Below are 16,642 nucleotides of genomic sequence, written 5' to 3' on the forward strand. Positions count from 1 at the left end.
AAAGCTCCCAAACTTACCTACCAACACTTCTAAACACTAGCTCTAGGTTCTGGTCATCTTGACCTACTCTCCACTCCCCATAACACATGAGCACCATATCATGGGCATTAAAAGGTGGCTAGGTATAATTAACTGGGCTCTGAAGCATACTAAAATCACATGACCATCAGAAACTTATTCTCTTTCTATGCTTCTCCATTTTCTCTTCTGCAAATATTCTTTATCAGTTAAGTAATACATAAGTAGCCCTCAAATACTCTTCATTAGCATAAATATCAGTTGACTTTTAGTGTCTAATTTTTTGGCATCTGTAAATCTGAACATATACTTAGTATTTATTTGCTTTAATAAATGAGAAGGAGGAAGAAGAGAAAAACATATCTGAGGCTTTGGCTATTCAAGAAATATGTTGCCATTTTTGGACTACAGGTACAAAACCCAAGCTTACCTTTCCAGGCTGGCTTACAGAGATTATGGAAAAGGCCTCTCTTGAGAAAATTTACAAAAACAAGATTGGAAGGTTCATGACCATGCAAATATGATGCAAGTCCTGCAAATTTCTTTGGATTACATTTTTTATTTAAATAGTCCTAAAAATGAGAAAAAAAAAGTTGATTTAACTTACCATGTACTCAAATACCATAAAATACCAGTGTGAGTGATTGACAAATATTACCTGACTTCATTTATTAATAAATGATAAGTAACATTATCATTGAATGCAGCTTATAGAAACTTCAGTTGGTTTAGCATAGAAAGAAATTTACATGGTACTAGTTACAGAGAACCAAAAGCTAAAGCATGATGATACCTCTTTGATCAGGAGCTGCAAGGAAAACAAAAAGTAAAGTTTCAAAGTCTCCATGGCTCTTTGTCTCTTAAAAGACAGCAATGAATGCTTTAGCACTGACAACACCTGTAAAAGAAGAGTACTTTAATTTATCTAGTTTTAAACAGTATTTGTAAATACTAATATGCAATAAATAGTACACATACATACTGTATAGATAATGTTACCAGATCTTAGGTGAAAGTAAATTTCATTTGATTTCATATTATCTATTTGATTGTGTCTTCACATGGTACATGCTTCCTTGAATTAAATACATCATATAAAGCAGAACTGTTATACATAACCCAGATTGGCAAATAATCTGCTAAATCCCTGAAACAGTGGTGACCAACAGTGGCCTGAAAAAATAAAGTACGAAAGCCATCCTGGCTTACAAGATTCGCTCTCTTAGGCCATTCTAAAGGTAAATAGAGTAATTGTATTGTTCTGAATCTTGAGTTATCCCATTAAACCTAATGGAATTAGGCAGATTGCAGTCAACAGAATGGAAGTATTTGGATCTGTGTCATTACCCAAATTTCATGTCAAATTGTAATCCCCAATGTTGGAGGTGGGGTCTGATGGGAGGTGATTGGATCATGGAGGTGAAGTTCCCCTTTGGTGCTGTTCTCATGATAGTGAGTTATCATGAGATCTGGTTGTTTAAAAGTGTGTAGCACCTCCCCTCTACCTCTCTTGCTCCTGCTCCAGCCATGCATGTAACACATGACCTACTTCCCCTTCACTTTCTGACATGACTGAAAGTTTCCTGAGGCCTACCCAGAAGCAGAAGCTACTTATGCTTCCTGTACAGCCTGTAGAACCATGAGCCAATAAAATGTCTTTTCTTTATAAATTACCCAGTTTCAAGTGTCTCTGTATGGCAGCGTGAGAATGAACTAATACAGAAAGTTGATACTGAGGAGCAGGGCACTGCTATAAAGATATCTGAAAATGTGGAAGCGATTTTGGAACTGCATAGTGGACAGAGGTTGGAATTTTGTGGAGGGCTCAGAAGAAGACTGGAAGATGAGGGAAAGTTTGGAACATCCTAAAGACTTGTTAAACTGTTGTGATGAAAATGCTAATAATAGTAATATGGACAATGAAGTCCAGGCTAATGAGGTCTCAGATGGAGATGAAGAACTTACTGGGAACTGCAGCGAAGGTCAATTTTGTTAAGTGTTAGCAAAGAGGTTAGCTGCATTGTGCTCCTGCTCTAGGGATCTGTAGAACTTTGAACTTGAAAGAGATGATTTAGGGTATGTGGCAAAAATAAATTTCTAAGTAGTAAAATGTTCAAGATGTAGCCTGGCTGCTTCTATCAACCTATGCACATATGTGTTAGCAAAGAAATGACCTGAAACTAGAACTTGTATTTGAAAGGGAAGCAGAGTATAAATCTGAAAAATTTGCAGCCTAGCCATGTGGCAGAGAAGAAAAGCCTATTTTCTGGGCAGGAGTTCAAGCAGCCTGCGTATATTTGTATAACTAAAAGGAAGGCAAATGCTGATAGTCAAGACAATTGGAAAAGTCCTCACAGACATTTCAGAGACCTTTGCAGCATTCCCTCCCATCACAGGCTGGAATGCAGTAGGTCATAGCTCACTGCAACTTCAAACTCCTGGACTCAAGTTATCCTCCTGCCTCAGCCTCCCAAATAGCTGGGACTACAGGTATATGCCACCATACCCAGCCAGTGAAACTTTTTCTAATAAAGAAACCAAAGCAATTAAAATAGAAATCAAATTAAAAATCTAATTTAATAAATATACTTCTTACTTCAAAAACAACTTGCATGTGATAAATTGAAAAGGTTCTGAATATGATAAACACTATCAATTTAAAAAAAAAAACTATAACTAGAAACTTCTCCTAAAAAAGTAACTTATAAGAATAAAGAAAAGGATCCATATACATGGGCAGAAAAAGTCAAGTGACCTACAAGAAAACAGCAATCAGTAGGGCCACAGATTATATCTCTACAGCAGCAGATGCCAAAGAAAATGAAGCATCAACAATTCTGAAGACTAATGGCTCAAATCCAATAAATTTATGCCTGGTTAAGTTGTCCTTACTACAAAAGAAAAAAACTCCTCAAATATGCAGGAGCCCAGAAAATATGCAACCCTCATAAACGTTATTATATAAAAAACCACAACAAAAACCTTGAAAGTGTACTACTCTCTCTTCCTGGGACAGTAATCAAAATCAAGAATGGGGCCACTTTTACATAGAACTGGGTGTCGCTGTTCTCTGTGACTATCAAAAGGCACACACCTGACTCATTACAGGGTTCTGGGAAGACTCTTTGTCTTGGCAAGTGGAATCTGATGTAACTGGCCATGATAGTGAATATATACGAATATGGAAAACTTGGTAACCTTACAATGACATTTTATTAAATTTAAATTTTAATGTGAATTATATATTACTCAACATGGGATTACACCCCCAAAATTGTTCTGATTGAAAACCTCAGGCAAATTTACCAAATTCTGACATCTAGTTCAACATAACTGCATCCATTCTTTAAAAAGCAAACACTTACCCACATTTAGGTAGAAAAGACTGGAAGAAATATACCAAAATAATAAAGTAGTTTCCTTTGAGTAGTGGAACTATCACTTCTTGGCCTTCTGGCTAAGATCAAGTGAGTAGTGGAACTAGGGAACTAGGTATGGGTGATTTTTCCGTCTTTCAGCTTTTCTATGGTTCCAAATAAACTTTTATAAACAGGTTATTTTATATTTAAAATATAATTTTTATTTTTAATACAGCAATACTGTTTTCCTCATTTTTATCTGGAATTAAGACTGATACATTTGAGAACATATTCGATCTTTCATTTCAATTATAATTCTTCTAATAATTCTTTAATGTAAAAATTTCATATTGATCTAATTAAGTGGCAAATGCTGACAACATAACAGAATTTAAGGTAGAAGCAAATCTATTTTTCCACAAAAAATATATGGACAGTCAAAAACAAGTTATATTATCAGTTTTCACTCATACTTGACCTCCTTTATAAAGGAAAAAGTAAAAAACAACATATAAAAAGAATGAAAAAATTAGCAAGTGCTTTTCCCATTCTTCTCTTTAATGAACACCAAAGCAAAACAAAAAAAACCTAAAACTAAAATCATAAGACCTGAGACTACAAACGATAATAGCTAGCATTTATGTGTTTACTACTAATCAAATATGATGCTAAGAAGTCCTTGACTTGCATTAACTAGTTCATTTAATTTAACTATAATCTATAGTGGTTGTTATTGCCATTTTATAGCTGACAGTTCTGAGGTTTAGGAAAATGTAATTGCCTTATTAAAGTTAAATAGTCAATAAATAATTGAACCAGGGACCTAGTCCAGACCTTTATGAGTCTGTAGCCAATATTCAACCACTATACTATATTGCTTTTCACACATTAAAATAACCCTGGTAATTCTTAATGCCTTACGGTCTTTGGTGGTAAAACAAAATTAATTATTTTTTCTGTCCTGAAGAAACATATAATAATCAAGAAAATGCAAAGCATTAAAAGAGTGATGAAACTGAAGAGTTATTGCTACTGTTGACCTGAAAAATACTGAGGCCAAAATTAATACAGAGAGTTCATTTGGGCCAAGGTTGAAGACAGCTGTCTGGGACAGACACACTTCCAAGTTGTCCCAAAGAGTATTCTGCTCAACCTTTGTTACAAGTAGATTTTTAAAGGCAAAAGGGGACAAGAAGTGAGCTGATACAAAGTTTTTTGACAGGAGTTCTCAGTTTTACAGAAATAACATTGATTTGTGATTGGCTATACATTGTTGAACTACAAGGAAGGAGGTATGGTGTCCAATGTATGGTGTTTCATGGCTACTTCATGTCAGTTAGCCTAGAGCCCACATAGGGAGTGGCTTCAAGAGGTAATTATTTAGCTCACGAGGGGAGTGAGACATGACTGCCATCATACCGTCACATTCCAATGCCTCTCTGGGCCTGATAATTAATGGGCACTCACATTCCTCAGATAAAAAGTTTCCTGGCCAAGTGCGCTGGCTCACACCTGTAATCTCAACATTTTGGGAGGCCAAGGCAGGTGTGATGGTTAACACTGAGTGTCAACTTGATTGGATTGATGGATTCAAAGTATTGATCCTAGGTGTGTCTTTGAGGGTGTTGCCAAAGGAGATTAACATTTGAGTCAGTGGGCTGGGAAAGGCTGACCCACCCTTAATACGGGTGGGCACCATCTAATCAGCTTCCAGCATGGCCAGAATATAAAGCAGGCAGAAATACAGGAAAAGGTTAGACTGACATAGCCTCCCAGCCTACATCTTTCTCCTGTGCTGGATACTTCCTGCCCTTGAACATCAGACTCCAAGTTCTTTCATTTTGGGACTCAGACTGGCTTCCTTGCTCCTCAGCTTGCAGATGGCCTATTATGGGTCCTTGTGATCAGGTGAGTTAATAAACTCTTCTTTATACATATATCTATCCTATTAGTTCTGTCGCTCTAGAAAACCCTAATACAGTGGGTAGATTGCTCAAGCCCAGGAGTTTGAGACCAGCCTGGGCAACAGTGAGCCCTCACCTCTACAAAAAAAAAATAAAATAAAAATTAGCTGGGCATGATGGTGTACACCTGTAGTCCCAGCTACTCAGGATGCTGAAATGGGAAGATCACTTGAGCCCAGGTAATCAAGGCTGCAGTAAACCATGATTGCACCACTGCACTCCAGCCTAGGTGACACAGCGAGACCCTGTCTCCAAAACAGACAAACAAAAAGAAAGTTTATTTTCTTTCTCAAGACAGACTTCTAAAAGAGCAGCAGACCTGACTAGAGCCAGGCCAGTGATGAAGACTGAACCTCAGGCAGTGTCCAGCATGGTACCTTTGCCTTGGCATCCTCTGGGTCATCTCTCCTGGAAGCCAGCAGCATGAGTCGCAGGACCAGGGTTATGCTGAGAGGGAACTGTCCTCTCAGCTCAGGAACACTGGATGCAAGGAGTCTTTTTATTTTGGGCAATGGGATATCAAAGAAATACACATTACCAAGCAGGTCTTGACCTCTTCTTCCAGCACGACCAGATATCTGGAAGCAGCAAAGAATCACAATGTAAAACCTCCCCAAATAATATCCTATGAAGTCCAAAGATTTATGACTTTACACTTGTTATCCGGGATTGTGTTAAATTGTGCATTTAGTCCTGAAACTAATCTATGTTAACATGGCACTTAAAAAATATAATGTGGCTGGGCAAAAGAGATAATGAGGCATTGTGATATATATTTGGTCTTTGGCCCCAGTTGCTGGCATATGACTCCTAAAATCCTTGGACTCTCCAATATCTTGTATGTGAATGAGTTGGCTGATAGCTGGCAGTCTCTAGGCAGCTTCAGGATGGGGACTGGTCACCAGAAAGACCAAGGTATGATTAGAGGATTGGGACTTTCAACCCCTCCTCGCAATTTCTGGGGGAAGGGAGAAGGGCTCAAGATTAAGTTTATCACCAGTGGCTAATGGTTTAATTCTTCAGGCCTGTGTAGTGAAGTTTCCATAAAAACCTAAAGGGACTATCTCAAAGAACTTCCAGACAGCTGAATACATGGAGGTTCCTGGAGGGTGGTGTGCCCTGAGAGGGCATGGAAGCTCCGTGCCCCTTGACCCATACCTTGCCCTCACAGCTCTTCTTCTGTATCCTTTATGACATCCTTCATAATAAACCGATAAATATAAGTGTTTCTGAGTTCCATGAGCCACTCTAGCAAATTAATTAAACCCAAAGAGGGGGTCATGGGAACCCCAACTTGAAGACAGTTGGTCATAAGCTCCAGAGGACCAGACTTGTGACTGGTGTCTGAAGAGGAGCAGTCTTGGGGACTGAGCCCTCACTGTGTGGAATCTGATGCTATTTTCAGGTAGGTAATGTGGAATTGAATTGAGCTGCAGAATTGACTGCCCACTTGGTGGTGAGCAGAAATCCCCACACATTTGGTCACAGAAGTCTTCTGCATTGATTGTAGTGATTATTATAGAGTGAGAGAATAGAAAAAGCAGTTTGCATTTTTCCTCATATTCAGAGGTAGAGTCATTAACAGGTATTCCCTATTATGCAGACAACTGTACTAGGGATTGTAAGATGATCTGTAAAAGAAACTTACAAATGGAACCTGCTCTCAAGAAGCTTAAAGTCCATATACCCCCCACTCTTTCTCACCACACACACACAAAGAGAAGGAGAGAGAGGGAGGGATAGAAGGAGGGAGGGAGGGAGAGGCAAAGGGGGGGGAGAGAGAGAGAGAGAGAGAGAGGAATAGAACTAGAGAGTGGCTTAAATAGAGAAAGTTCTCAGCCTTGTCTTCAATCAGATCCTTTGTTTGCAAATGAAAGATTCAAACTTCTTCAGTTCTGCTTGGTTGAAATAGTTGAGCCCTGACTGGGTGGTTTCAAGCTCCAAACTAGAAGAGTCTGCTGGATGTTTCTTTCAAACTGCTGGAAGCGGGGAATTCCAACCACACTTGGCACCACCAACAGCAACTGTTCCCTATTTAAGCCATTTTCTCTAACCCTTTTAACAAATAGAGTTAAAAGCTATGAAATTTTAAAAGTGTGCCTAAGCTCCTTGAGATACAAATCAAATAAATTTATTGAAAGAGACAACATTTTGAAAGGCTTCGTGGAAGAAGTATGTCAAGGACCAACTATTTGCAGAAGAAATAACAGCCATTTATTCAATGCTTAATATGTGCTAGGCCCTTTATATAAATTAGTTTTAGGCGGTCCTCATAATAGTCCAGTGAGGTAGAGAGTATCGTCAGCTCCATTTAAAGATAAAGAAGGACTTCTAATGTGATGTTGAAAAAAAAAAAAAAAAAAAGAACAAAGATAAGAAAACTGAGCACAGGGAACCTAAGTAACTTAGCCACAATCCAACAACTGAGAAGTAGCAGATTCAACTAATCCCTGATTTTTTTTAATCAAAGTCACGTCCCCAAGGACCATGTGAGCCTGCCTCTGGGAATCCTAAAAATGAGATTCCTGAAGATTACGTGGTAGACAACCCATGCAAAAAAATGACAGCAGAGAAGAAAAAAGCAAGAAGACAGAGATTAGAAAGATGGTTAGAAACAGTAAGAAGATTAGATTGATTAGGATAAATGTTCATGAGCATAAGAATATACATATTTTAGATAGAGAGTAAAAGAGGTTTTATTGATAAAGGGCTTGAAGATTGCCAACACTTCTATATTTGATCCTAGAGTAGAATTAGCCATCAAATACTTCCTTGCCAGAAAATGACATGAAGAAAAACTATGCTATCCATCATCTACAGCACAGAATAGAATACAGGCAAATCATAACCAGAAGGACTGTTAAAGTATGCCCCTGGCCAACAGACAGAATGGACTCCTATGGCTGAGGTGCTCAAAGGTAAAACAGAACTAGGCAGCCACGGCAGGGTGAGGGAGTGGTCATGCACGCTGTGTTCTCAGGAAGATGTAAAGGTGTCAAAGGACGCTTCCTACGATCAAGCCAAACCAGCTGCTGTTGGTGGTGCCAAGATAAACCGTGGATGGAAATCTCCACTCCTAGCTGTTTGAAAGAAACATTTGATGGAAACTTCTGGTTCGGAGCTTGGAAACCACTCAGTCAGGGCTCAACTATTTCAACCAATCAGAAAGGAAGAAGTTTGAATCCTTCATTTGCAAACAAAGGATCTGATTGAAAACAAGGCTGAGAACTTTCCCTATTTAAGCCAGACCCTCCCTTTGTTCTTTGAAGAGCCCACTTTCACTTACAGCAAAGGCTGAGTTTCTCCAATCTGCAGATTGTTTTTTATAGAAAATAAAACTCTGTTTTGCCTCTGCAGATCTCATATCCTTTTGTTAACACTCTTATAATAGCCCTGGGTAAAGAATGAAGGAAGAAAGATGCTGGCTACAGAAATTGTGATACAGAAATCTGAGGACACCACTGCAGAAGACTAATTGGATGATCTGTGTAATAGATTAAGCATCAAAAGCAAAGGAGAGAAAAGCATTAAAGATGACTCCAGAGTGAAAAAGTAGGCACAGCAAATGAAGAAGGAAATGTTTATTAAGGACCTTCAATGTGTCTCTTTCCTATTTCACTTAATCCTCACATAGGCTGTGGGGTAGTGATTATCACGGCCATTCTGGAGATAGTGAAGGAAGATCCAGCAGTTCAGATATCTCACCTGAAGTCTCACATCTGTTTGGCAATAATCACCTCATGTCCACAGATTTTCCATTATCATGGTTTCCATTATACCACAACTGAAAATGACAGCCTGGCATAGATGGATGCACATTGTGCAGAAGAAATCATCAGTTCCACAAATACCTTCAGCATCTCTTGTCATCTCCATGCTAATTGCTATTTGAGATACAAATTCCTTAATGGAATTTACAAGAGTACATAACAAGAGCAGTGAAAGAACAAGTGCAATCACATTTCCCCAAAGATGGAGTAATCAAAGAAGACTTCAAAGAAAACACATAAAGACAGTTCAATCAGACCCTTGTAAAGGGGCTAGGATTTCAATCAGGGGAAAGAAGGAGAAGTCTGTAAGAGGAAGAAGGAAAGCAAAGGTCCTGATGAACAAGGTATAGCAGAAATGAGAGGTAAATTACTGAAACAATTTGTGCCAGAAGGTTCTCACTAGGAAAGAACAAGAAATAAATATATATATTTCAAAAAATCACATGGTGATCAGGATGCAAAGGGCCCTACTAATAACAGCTGGCATTCATTGAGCACTTACTATGTGCTGTGCACAGTTCTGAGTGGTGTACATTTTTCAGTTAGTCCTCATAATAACCTTCTGAAATATAATTATTGTCACCATTGTACAGATTGAGAAACTGACACCCGAGAAATTAACTAACTTGACCGTAGTTGCACAGCTAGTAAAGAATAAGGCAAAGAGTTAAGCCTAGGGAATCTAGGACCAGATTCCCCCATATTAATCATTATACATACTCCTTCAAAAGCACTATGAAGATCTAGCGCATAGGTACCTGAGGCAAGACTTGAGCCAGGCCACCAGTGTGGTGGTGAGCACTCCCAGCAGGGGAGGGGCAGGGCAGCAGGCTGGTTTGAATGTAGGCAGAATCAAGGTAATGCTGGCATGGTGGTGAAGAGGCCCAGGAAAGGATACCAAGAGACTGTAATAGCAATAAGGGCATTCTGATAACTAGAGCAATCCCAGGCATATGCCAATAAGGAGACTTTTGGAGGCCCTGGGAGGCAGTGAATGTGTTTTTGCTCATGGGAAAGAAGTGACTCATTGAGACCCAGGCAGCAGACTGTGGTGGGCAGCTCTCTCAGTGGCTGCTCCCAGTGATTCTAATAATCAATCACAGCTTCCTGCTATTCACAGCCTTGTGTAATCTGCTCTCCTTGACTGTTGAAGAGAAGCCAGGAAGGTGAAGCTAACAAGTATTCTCTTTATTTTACAGGCAATAAAGTCCTATGAAGATTGAGCGACATGAGGAAGACACCTAGGAGCAGGTCATGACATGTATTTGACTCATAATAAATGCCATTTGAAGGAATATATAAATGAGTATATTTTAAAAGATAGAAAACGGAAAGACCAAAAGGAGAAAATGGCATGTTAGCAGAAAATCCATATCATTTTTTTCAATTAATACAGTAAAGCATATTATTTGCTTTAAAGAGCTAATATAAAATACATAGTTCAGGGGTCTGTATTACCTGCTGTGCTAGGAAAAATCACACTCCCATGAGACTAGATTCCTCTATCAAAGAAAGCACTAGAAGGAAGAAAGGTGCATAGCTTCATGCCACATATTCAAATAGATCTAGAGAAAGAATAAGATTTTGATACATCTGGACAAAGTCACTGAAGTCAGTTCCTGGGAAACCAGCTTTGGAGACTGAATTTTCTATTTATATTTCTAAATAATAACTTGGTTGTTGAGTGAGAAACATAAATCCACAGGTAGATTTTCTTTTTTTAAACTTTTAAGTATGAAACATAGTAAATGCTTACTTCTAGTTGGAAGATGTGTCAAAATACTCACATGAAGTCAAAATAATGACAGCTAAACTAAGGCTGTAGCTATAAGATCATGACAAAACTGAAATGCATGAAATACTTTTGGTACGAAAGTGCAAGCAGTAGAACTAACATTTTCTGGTTCTCATTGTATGACACATCCTTCTAGACAAATTGTAAATAACACAGGAATAATATGGAAATACAATTCTGTTTTAAGTGCATTTCTCTAAACAGAGGCAACCTGACATTTGGGATGATTAGGCGGTTGTTGAGGGGTGTGAGTGCAAGCGGCAATTCCCAGAAAGGTCTGCCACCTGACCCTCGAGAAACAAATAAAATCCATTCACAGAGAAAGTATATTTTATTCTGTCCTAGGAGATAATGCTAAGTCATCAGGGCAGGATAACAAAGTAGTTCCACTCTCATTGTGGTCCATAGTAAATAAATGATGTTGGATTTCTTCCAAACTAGTGATTTTGGCAAGGAAGAGAAAAAAGGAGACCATAATTCTGAAGGAAAAAAAAGTCCCTTAAGAGAAACTTTGATCTCTACACGAAAAAGAGAAAGACTGAAAAATTCCAGCTCAGGGACTTCCTGTTTTTCAAAACAGAACATGGTAAAAGGTAATATGGGCTATAGCTGTACTTGAGAAAAGGAAAATATGGCTTTTAAAGTTGAAACAGCAACATCCTAAAAGGTCATGAAATGGAGATAAACTCCTTTTCCCTGTAAAATCACAGTCTTCATATTCCAGTCTAGAAGAGTTCATGTGATCTACATTTGAATAAGAAAAGAGGAAAATTTCAAGAATAAGCAAAATGATAAAATTTATATTTTATAATTTATCTTTTATATTTTGAGACTAGGCAAAGATTATTGTCAGTTTTTTTTTTTTAGCAGTGTGTACAGAGGAGGTGATTTATCTTCCCTCTGACTTGCAATATATATCACACATAGGATGTCACATAAGGAAATGAGAAGACTCTCAGGTATAACATCTTTGTCTTTGTGTCTAAATCTCTGTTATATAGCCCTTCTCTTTTATTTTTATTTTTCTCACCCTCAACCTTGTTTTTCTTTCATTTATCTCTCTTTCCTCCCTCGCCTTATAATACAGACGTATTTTTATCCTTGATTTTTAAAAAGTTATCTAGAGACCTCCAAGTAACATTTCTCACTCCAGAAATTCCACTAAAATGATAATGAAAACCTTTTTTTTAAAAAAAGCATAAACTCCCAAGAAGGTGAATGGTATTAAAGTCTTGGAATTTGGAAAACAGGTGGTCAATGACTCCTAAATACTCAATACTAAACTTCAAGTAAGGAAGTCAAAACCTACCTAATTTAAATGACAGGATTCCCAAAAGACCCAGGAACTGGTAATATCAAGTGCCACACACAGAGAAAGGCAAATTAAAGGAAACAGATGACGCAAGGAATTTCAGACCATTTTACACACTCCCAGAAAACTAAAATAAAGGAGCACTATAAAGGATCAAGAATCAGAACAGCTGTACATTTCTCAAGAAATATAAAAACTACACTAAAAACTGAAATACATTAAGATTATTAAGCCAATAAACCCTAACTGTGAAAAAATAGTGAAACAGATAAATCCCACAACATGAAGCAACAAGATATGAGGCCACTCAACTCAAAAATGCTATGCCACATAGGGTAAAAGGAAGGACACAAACCGTAGCCTGTTACCAGATGTGAGTGCCACATGGCTCATTATTTCACACTCAGCTTTCAGCAATGGGAGTTAAAGAGTCAGAGAGTTACCTGTCTGTAATTTAAAGCATCCAGATAGACTGAGTCTTGGGCGAAAACAACAGATTTGCATGGCATGTGGATCCCTAAGGCAAGTGTTTCAGTAGCTGTCACTACCTAGGAAAAGAAAAACAAGGGTTAATACAAATATAGCATATCTATAAGGACACAAGATCTATTTTCCACTCCAGTCACTGAACAACTCTTAGAGCTTTAACGAACCACATGTCATTAAAACTAACATACTAGCCCCACTGTTCTTGCAACTGCCTGACTATTCAAAGAACATTGCTACTTCGGCCTCCTAACTGTTGCCATTTGCTCACCCTAAAATCATTTCCCCCAAATCTCCATTTGCAGGCTTTTTCTGATCTCTATATACATGTCCAAAAAGACTTCCTGCACCATCGTTTCTAAAATCACCATGTTTACTTGTCCCCCCAAGACCTTCAGTATCATGAGGACATGGGCATTAATCTCTCTTGGCCACTGCTGTATCCTTAGCACCTGGAAGAGTACTGGACACACAGCAGATGCACAATAAATATGTGTCCAATAAATGCATGAATGAATGAACAACAAGCATATAAATTTTCCTTAAGATACGGTAATAATGTTTTGCCTTACATCTGGACAACCACCTTCTCTTATTCTCATGTTTGTTTATGGAGGTTTCATCCAAACATAACTGATCTAATTAATTGAAGGATAATAAAGTTACATTTTCCTTATTTACTTTCTTAATATCCATTATGTGCCCAATCACCTATTTAATGCTAAGTGCATATAGCTGCTCTCTCTTCCTGTCAAATACACTAATATTAACCTGTGCCATAATTATTTCAATTATTTAATGATAAAGAGTAAGCAAAAAGACTTTCTAATTGATATTTATAAACCCATCCAAATTCAACCCATTATTTGTTCATCTGTAAAAGTTCATCAATAAAAACTAAAGGCTCAAATCACTAAACTTTAGAATTTAGCCATAATGAATACCATTTAAAAAAAAAAAAAAATGTGTTCTGGCCAGGTGTGGTGGCTCACGCCTGTAATCTCAGCAATTTGGGAGGCCAAGGAAGGCTGATCACCTGAGGTGAGGAGTTCGAGACCAGCCTGACCAACATGGAGAAACCCTGTCTCTATTAAAAATACAAAATTAGCCGGGCATGGTGGTGCATGCCTGTAATCCCAGCTACTCAGGAGGCAGAGGCAGAATTGCTTGAACCCTGGAGGCAGAGGTTACAGTGAGCTGAGATTATGCCATTGCACTCCAGCCTGGGCAACAAGAGTGAAACTCTGTCTCAAAAAAAAAAAAAAAAAAAGTTCTGTGTAGCAAGCTCCTGCAGTTTCAGAATAACACTTTCATAATAATACGGCTATTCATTCATTTACATATTCATTCATTTACTCACTCATTAGCTTTTATTGAGCCACTACTATGTGACAAGATCTACAACACTGACTGTGATGAACAAAATTGGAGTGACCTTTGCCCATAATTAATAACCTTTATGAAAACTTTTCTGGTTATTTGTCCTTTAAAATGACAAATAAATGATACACATATGAAAACTGAGCAGAGTTGTTCACAATATTTTATTTTTATAAACAGCAAAAAACAACTTTTATTTATGATATCTAATACTCCTCACTCTTCTTAAGATTCCAAAAATGGCTGGGCATGGTGGCTGACGCCTGTAATACCAGCATTTTGGGAGGCTGAGGTGGGCTGATCACCTGAGGTCAGGAGTTTGAGACCAGCCTGGCCAACATGGTGAAACCGTCTCTACTAAAAATACAAAAATTAGCTGGGCATGGTGGTGCATGCCTGTAATCCCAGCTACCGAAGAGAATGAGGCAGGAGAATGGCTTGAACCCAGGAGGTGGAGGTTGCAGTGAGCCGAGATTGTGCCACTGCACTCCAGCCTGGGTTACAGAGCAAGACTCCCGTCTCAAAAAAAAAAAAAGATTACAAAATAAATACCCTGAATAGCGTGACTACCCTTCTACACAACTCTTCACACACTATCCCCACCTAGAAATAGAATATTGCAAGCTTCTGAAACATACTATCAAAAAGTTAACATAAAGCATTTAACTACGAGCCATCTAAGATCTCCTTACCCTCTTCCAAGTTCATTTGGAGGTATCACATCTAACAGCTCTGTGTAAAACATGTTAGTCTAGTGCAAGCTTTTTCCAATTCTTAAAAAAGAAATGTCTTTCTCTTAGCTAAGGTATGACATTAGAAAATAGTCTGACTAAAAGTATAGTCATTTATACTAAATGTATAAATATCCTTATGAGCTGTCTAGGACAAAACTGTAAGAACTACGTCCTAGATACTAAGTGTTAAACAGTAAAGGATTATGACCAGGCACAGTGGCTCACGCCTGTAATCCCAGCACTTTGGGGGGCCCAGGCGGGTGGATCATGAGGTCAGGAGTTCGAGAACAGGCTGGCCAGCATGGTGAAACCCTGTCTCTAATAAAATACAAAAAAAATTAGCTGGGCATGGTGGTGGGCGCTTGTAATCCCAGCTACACCGGAGGGCTGAAGTAGGAAAACTGACACTGGGAGGCGGAGGTTGCAGTGAGCCGAGATTGCGCCACTGCACTCCAGCCTGGAAAACAGAGTGAGACTCCATCTCATAAAAATTAAAAAAAAAAAAAAAGAGTAAAGGGTTATGCCTAGATTACCACAGCTATACTACTCCATTATAAATATTATTTTTCAATGTAGAAATAATTTTTAAACTCCTCTAATAAATGGGATAGATGGAGCAGTCCAGTCCAGCGAGTTGTAATAAAAAGACACTGGTTAGATGAGAAAAACAACTGGTATAATTTTCTACCTTTTAGTGGTATTCAGCATCATATATGCACAACTTTATTTTTTAAATGCAAAGAAATTTACCTACCCTAATAAGCCCTTTTACAAAGAGTATCTCAACGAACTCTTTTTCTTTAAAATACATGCCGCTGTGATGATATCCAATCCCCCTTTGTGCTAAAGCCTTCAGTTCTTCACCGTGTCTTGTTAATCGCACTCGTTTTAATACCCTATCCAAAGTCTAAAACAAGAAAGAAGTGTAAAACAATTGATCATGTATTTTATTTAATTTCAGGCTCAATCAGAATCAAAGGACATTTTCATGAGCAAATCACTTACATCTTGTACACAGTGAGGCTGCCCTTTGACCCTGAACCTACATGTTTTATGACTACAGAAACAATCCTGCCCATTTTTGTGAACAGACTATCTCAGAGAAGAGGCATTCATAAACCAAAGGGTAAGATGCTATTGAAGCAGCAGATCAAATGCCCAGGACAGATGAGTAAACGATCTTCTGCTGCCTGAGAGAGACAGACTACTTCTCGACTGGAACCTTAGGAGTCCTTTTCAAGCAAAGAGAGAGAGACTTCTCCAAGAAGGCAGAGCAAGATCTCTACTCTAGATGATCAGAGAATTCTTACTTCTCACTGTGAACCACTCACAAGTCATATCCAACCCCTTAAAAATGTCCATACCCTCATAGCCTCACTTCTAAGAATGTATCCTCAGGAGAAAATCCAGCAGTTGGCAAAGATGTCAAAGGTAAAAACGTATTACAAGAACAAGAAAAAATAATAAAAATAGCCTGTGCAGCCTAGAGTAAGACAACTGGTTACATAAATTATAATCATCCACATAAATATATACTATGAAGCTATTAAAATTATAATGTAGCTCTACTGTTGTTGGCAAGAAATAAGGGAGGAAAGGAGATTACACACCAATTTGTATATAATATGGCCTTATTTTATTAACAAATAAATACATGAAATGTCTATGTGAGTGTGGACATGCTTGTGACTACAGGCAATAGAATAAAAGATCTGATAGAACAGTGAGTCTCTCTGAACTGTGACATTATTTTTATTTTCTATTTTCAAGTACTTCTGCAATGGACATAAATTACTTGCATAATAAAAAATGTTTAAATGCCAT

The 16,642-nt window shown here is 38.1% G+C and overlaps 1 protein-coding gene across 14 annotated transcripts in view; it reads right to left on the minus strand.

Annotated features, from left to right (window-relative positions):
- The window catches only part of DDX60L (DExD/H-box 60 like), a 153,961-nt gene that overhangs the window by 61,405 nt on the left and 75,914 nt on the right, over positions 1–16,642 (minus strand). For 12 of the 14 annotated variants that reach the window (XR_010120607.1, XR_010120606.1, XR_010120604.1 and 9 more), the window contains 5 exons: positions 15,569–15,725; positions 12,662–12,762; positions 5,719–5,919; positions 812–916; positions 449–590 (listed from right to left, as the gene is read on the minus strand). Coding sequence is in view for 5 of the 14 variants with exons in the window: in XM_063638361.1 (XP_063494431.1) it covers positions 449–590; positions 812–916; positions 5,719–5,919; positions 12,662–12,762; positions 15,569–15,725 (706 nt within the window). In the remaining 9 variants the exon portion in view is untranslated. Of the gene's footprint in view, positions 1–448; positions 591–811; positions 917–5,718; positions 5,920–12,661; positions 12,767–15,568; positions 15,726–16,642 lie in introns of all 14 variants that reach the window. The other 2 variants (XM_055276354.2, XM_055276351.2) reach the window with 1 other exon arrangement.

Source organism: Symphalangus syndactylus, chromosome 4 (assembly GCF_028878055.3).
Source record: "Symphalangus syndactylus isolate Jambi chromosome 4, NHGRI_mSymSyn1-v2.1_pri, whole genome shotgun sequence".
Taxonomy (NCBI): Eukaryota; Metazoa; Chordata; class Mammalia; order Primates; family Hylobatidae; genus Symphalangus; species Symphalangus syndactylus.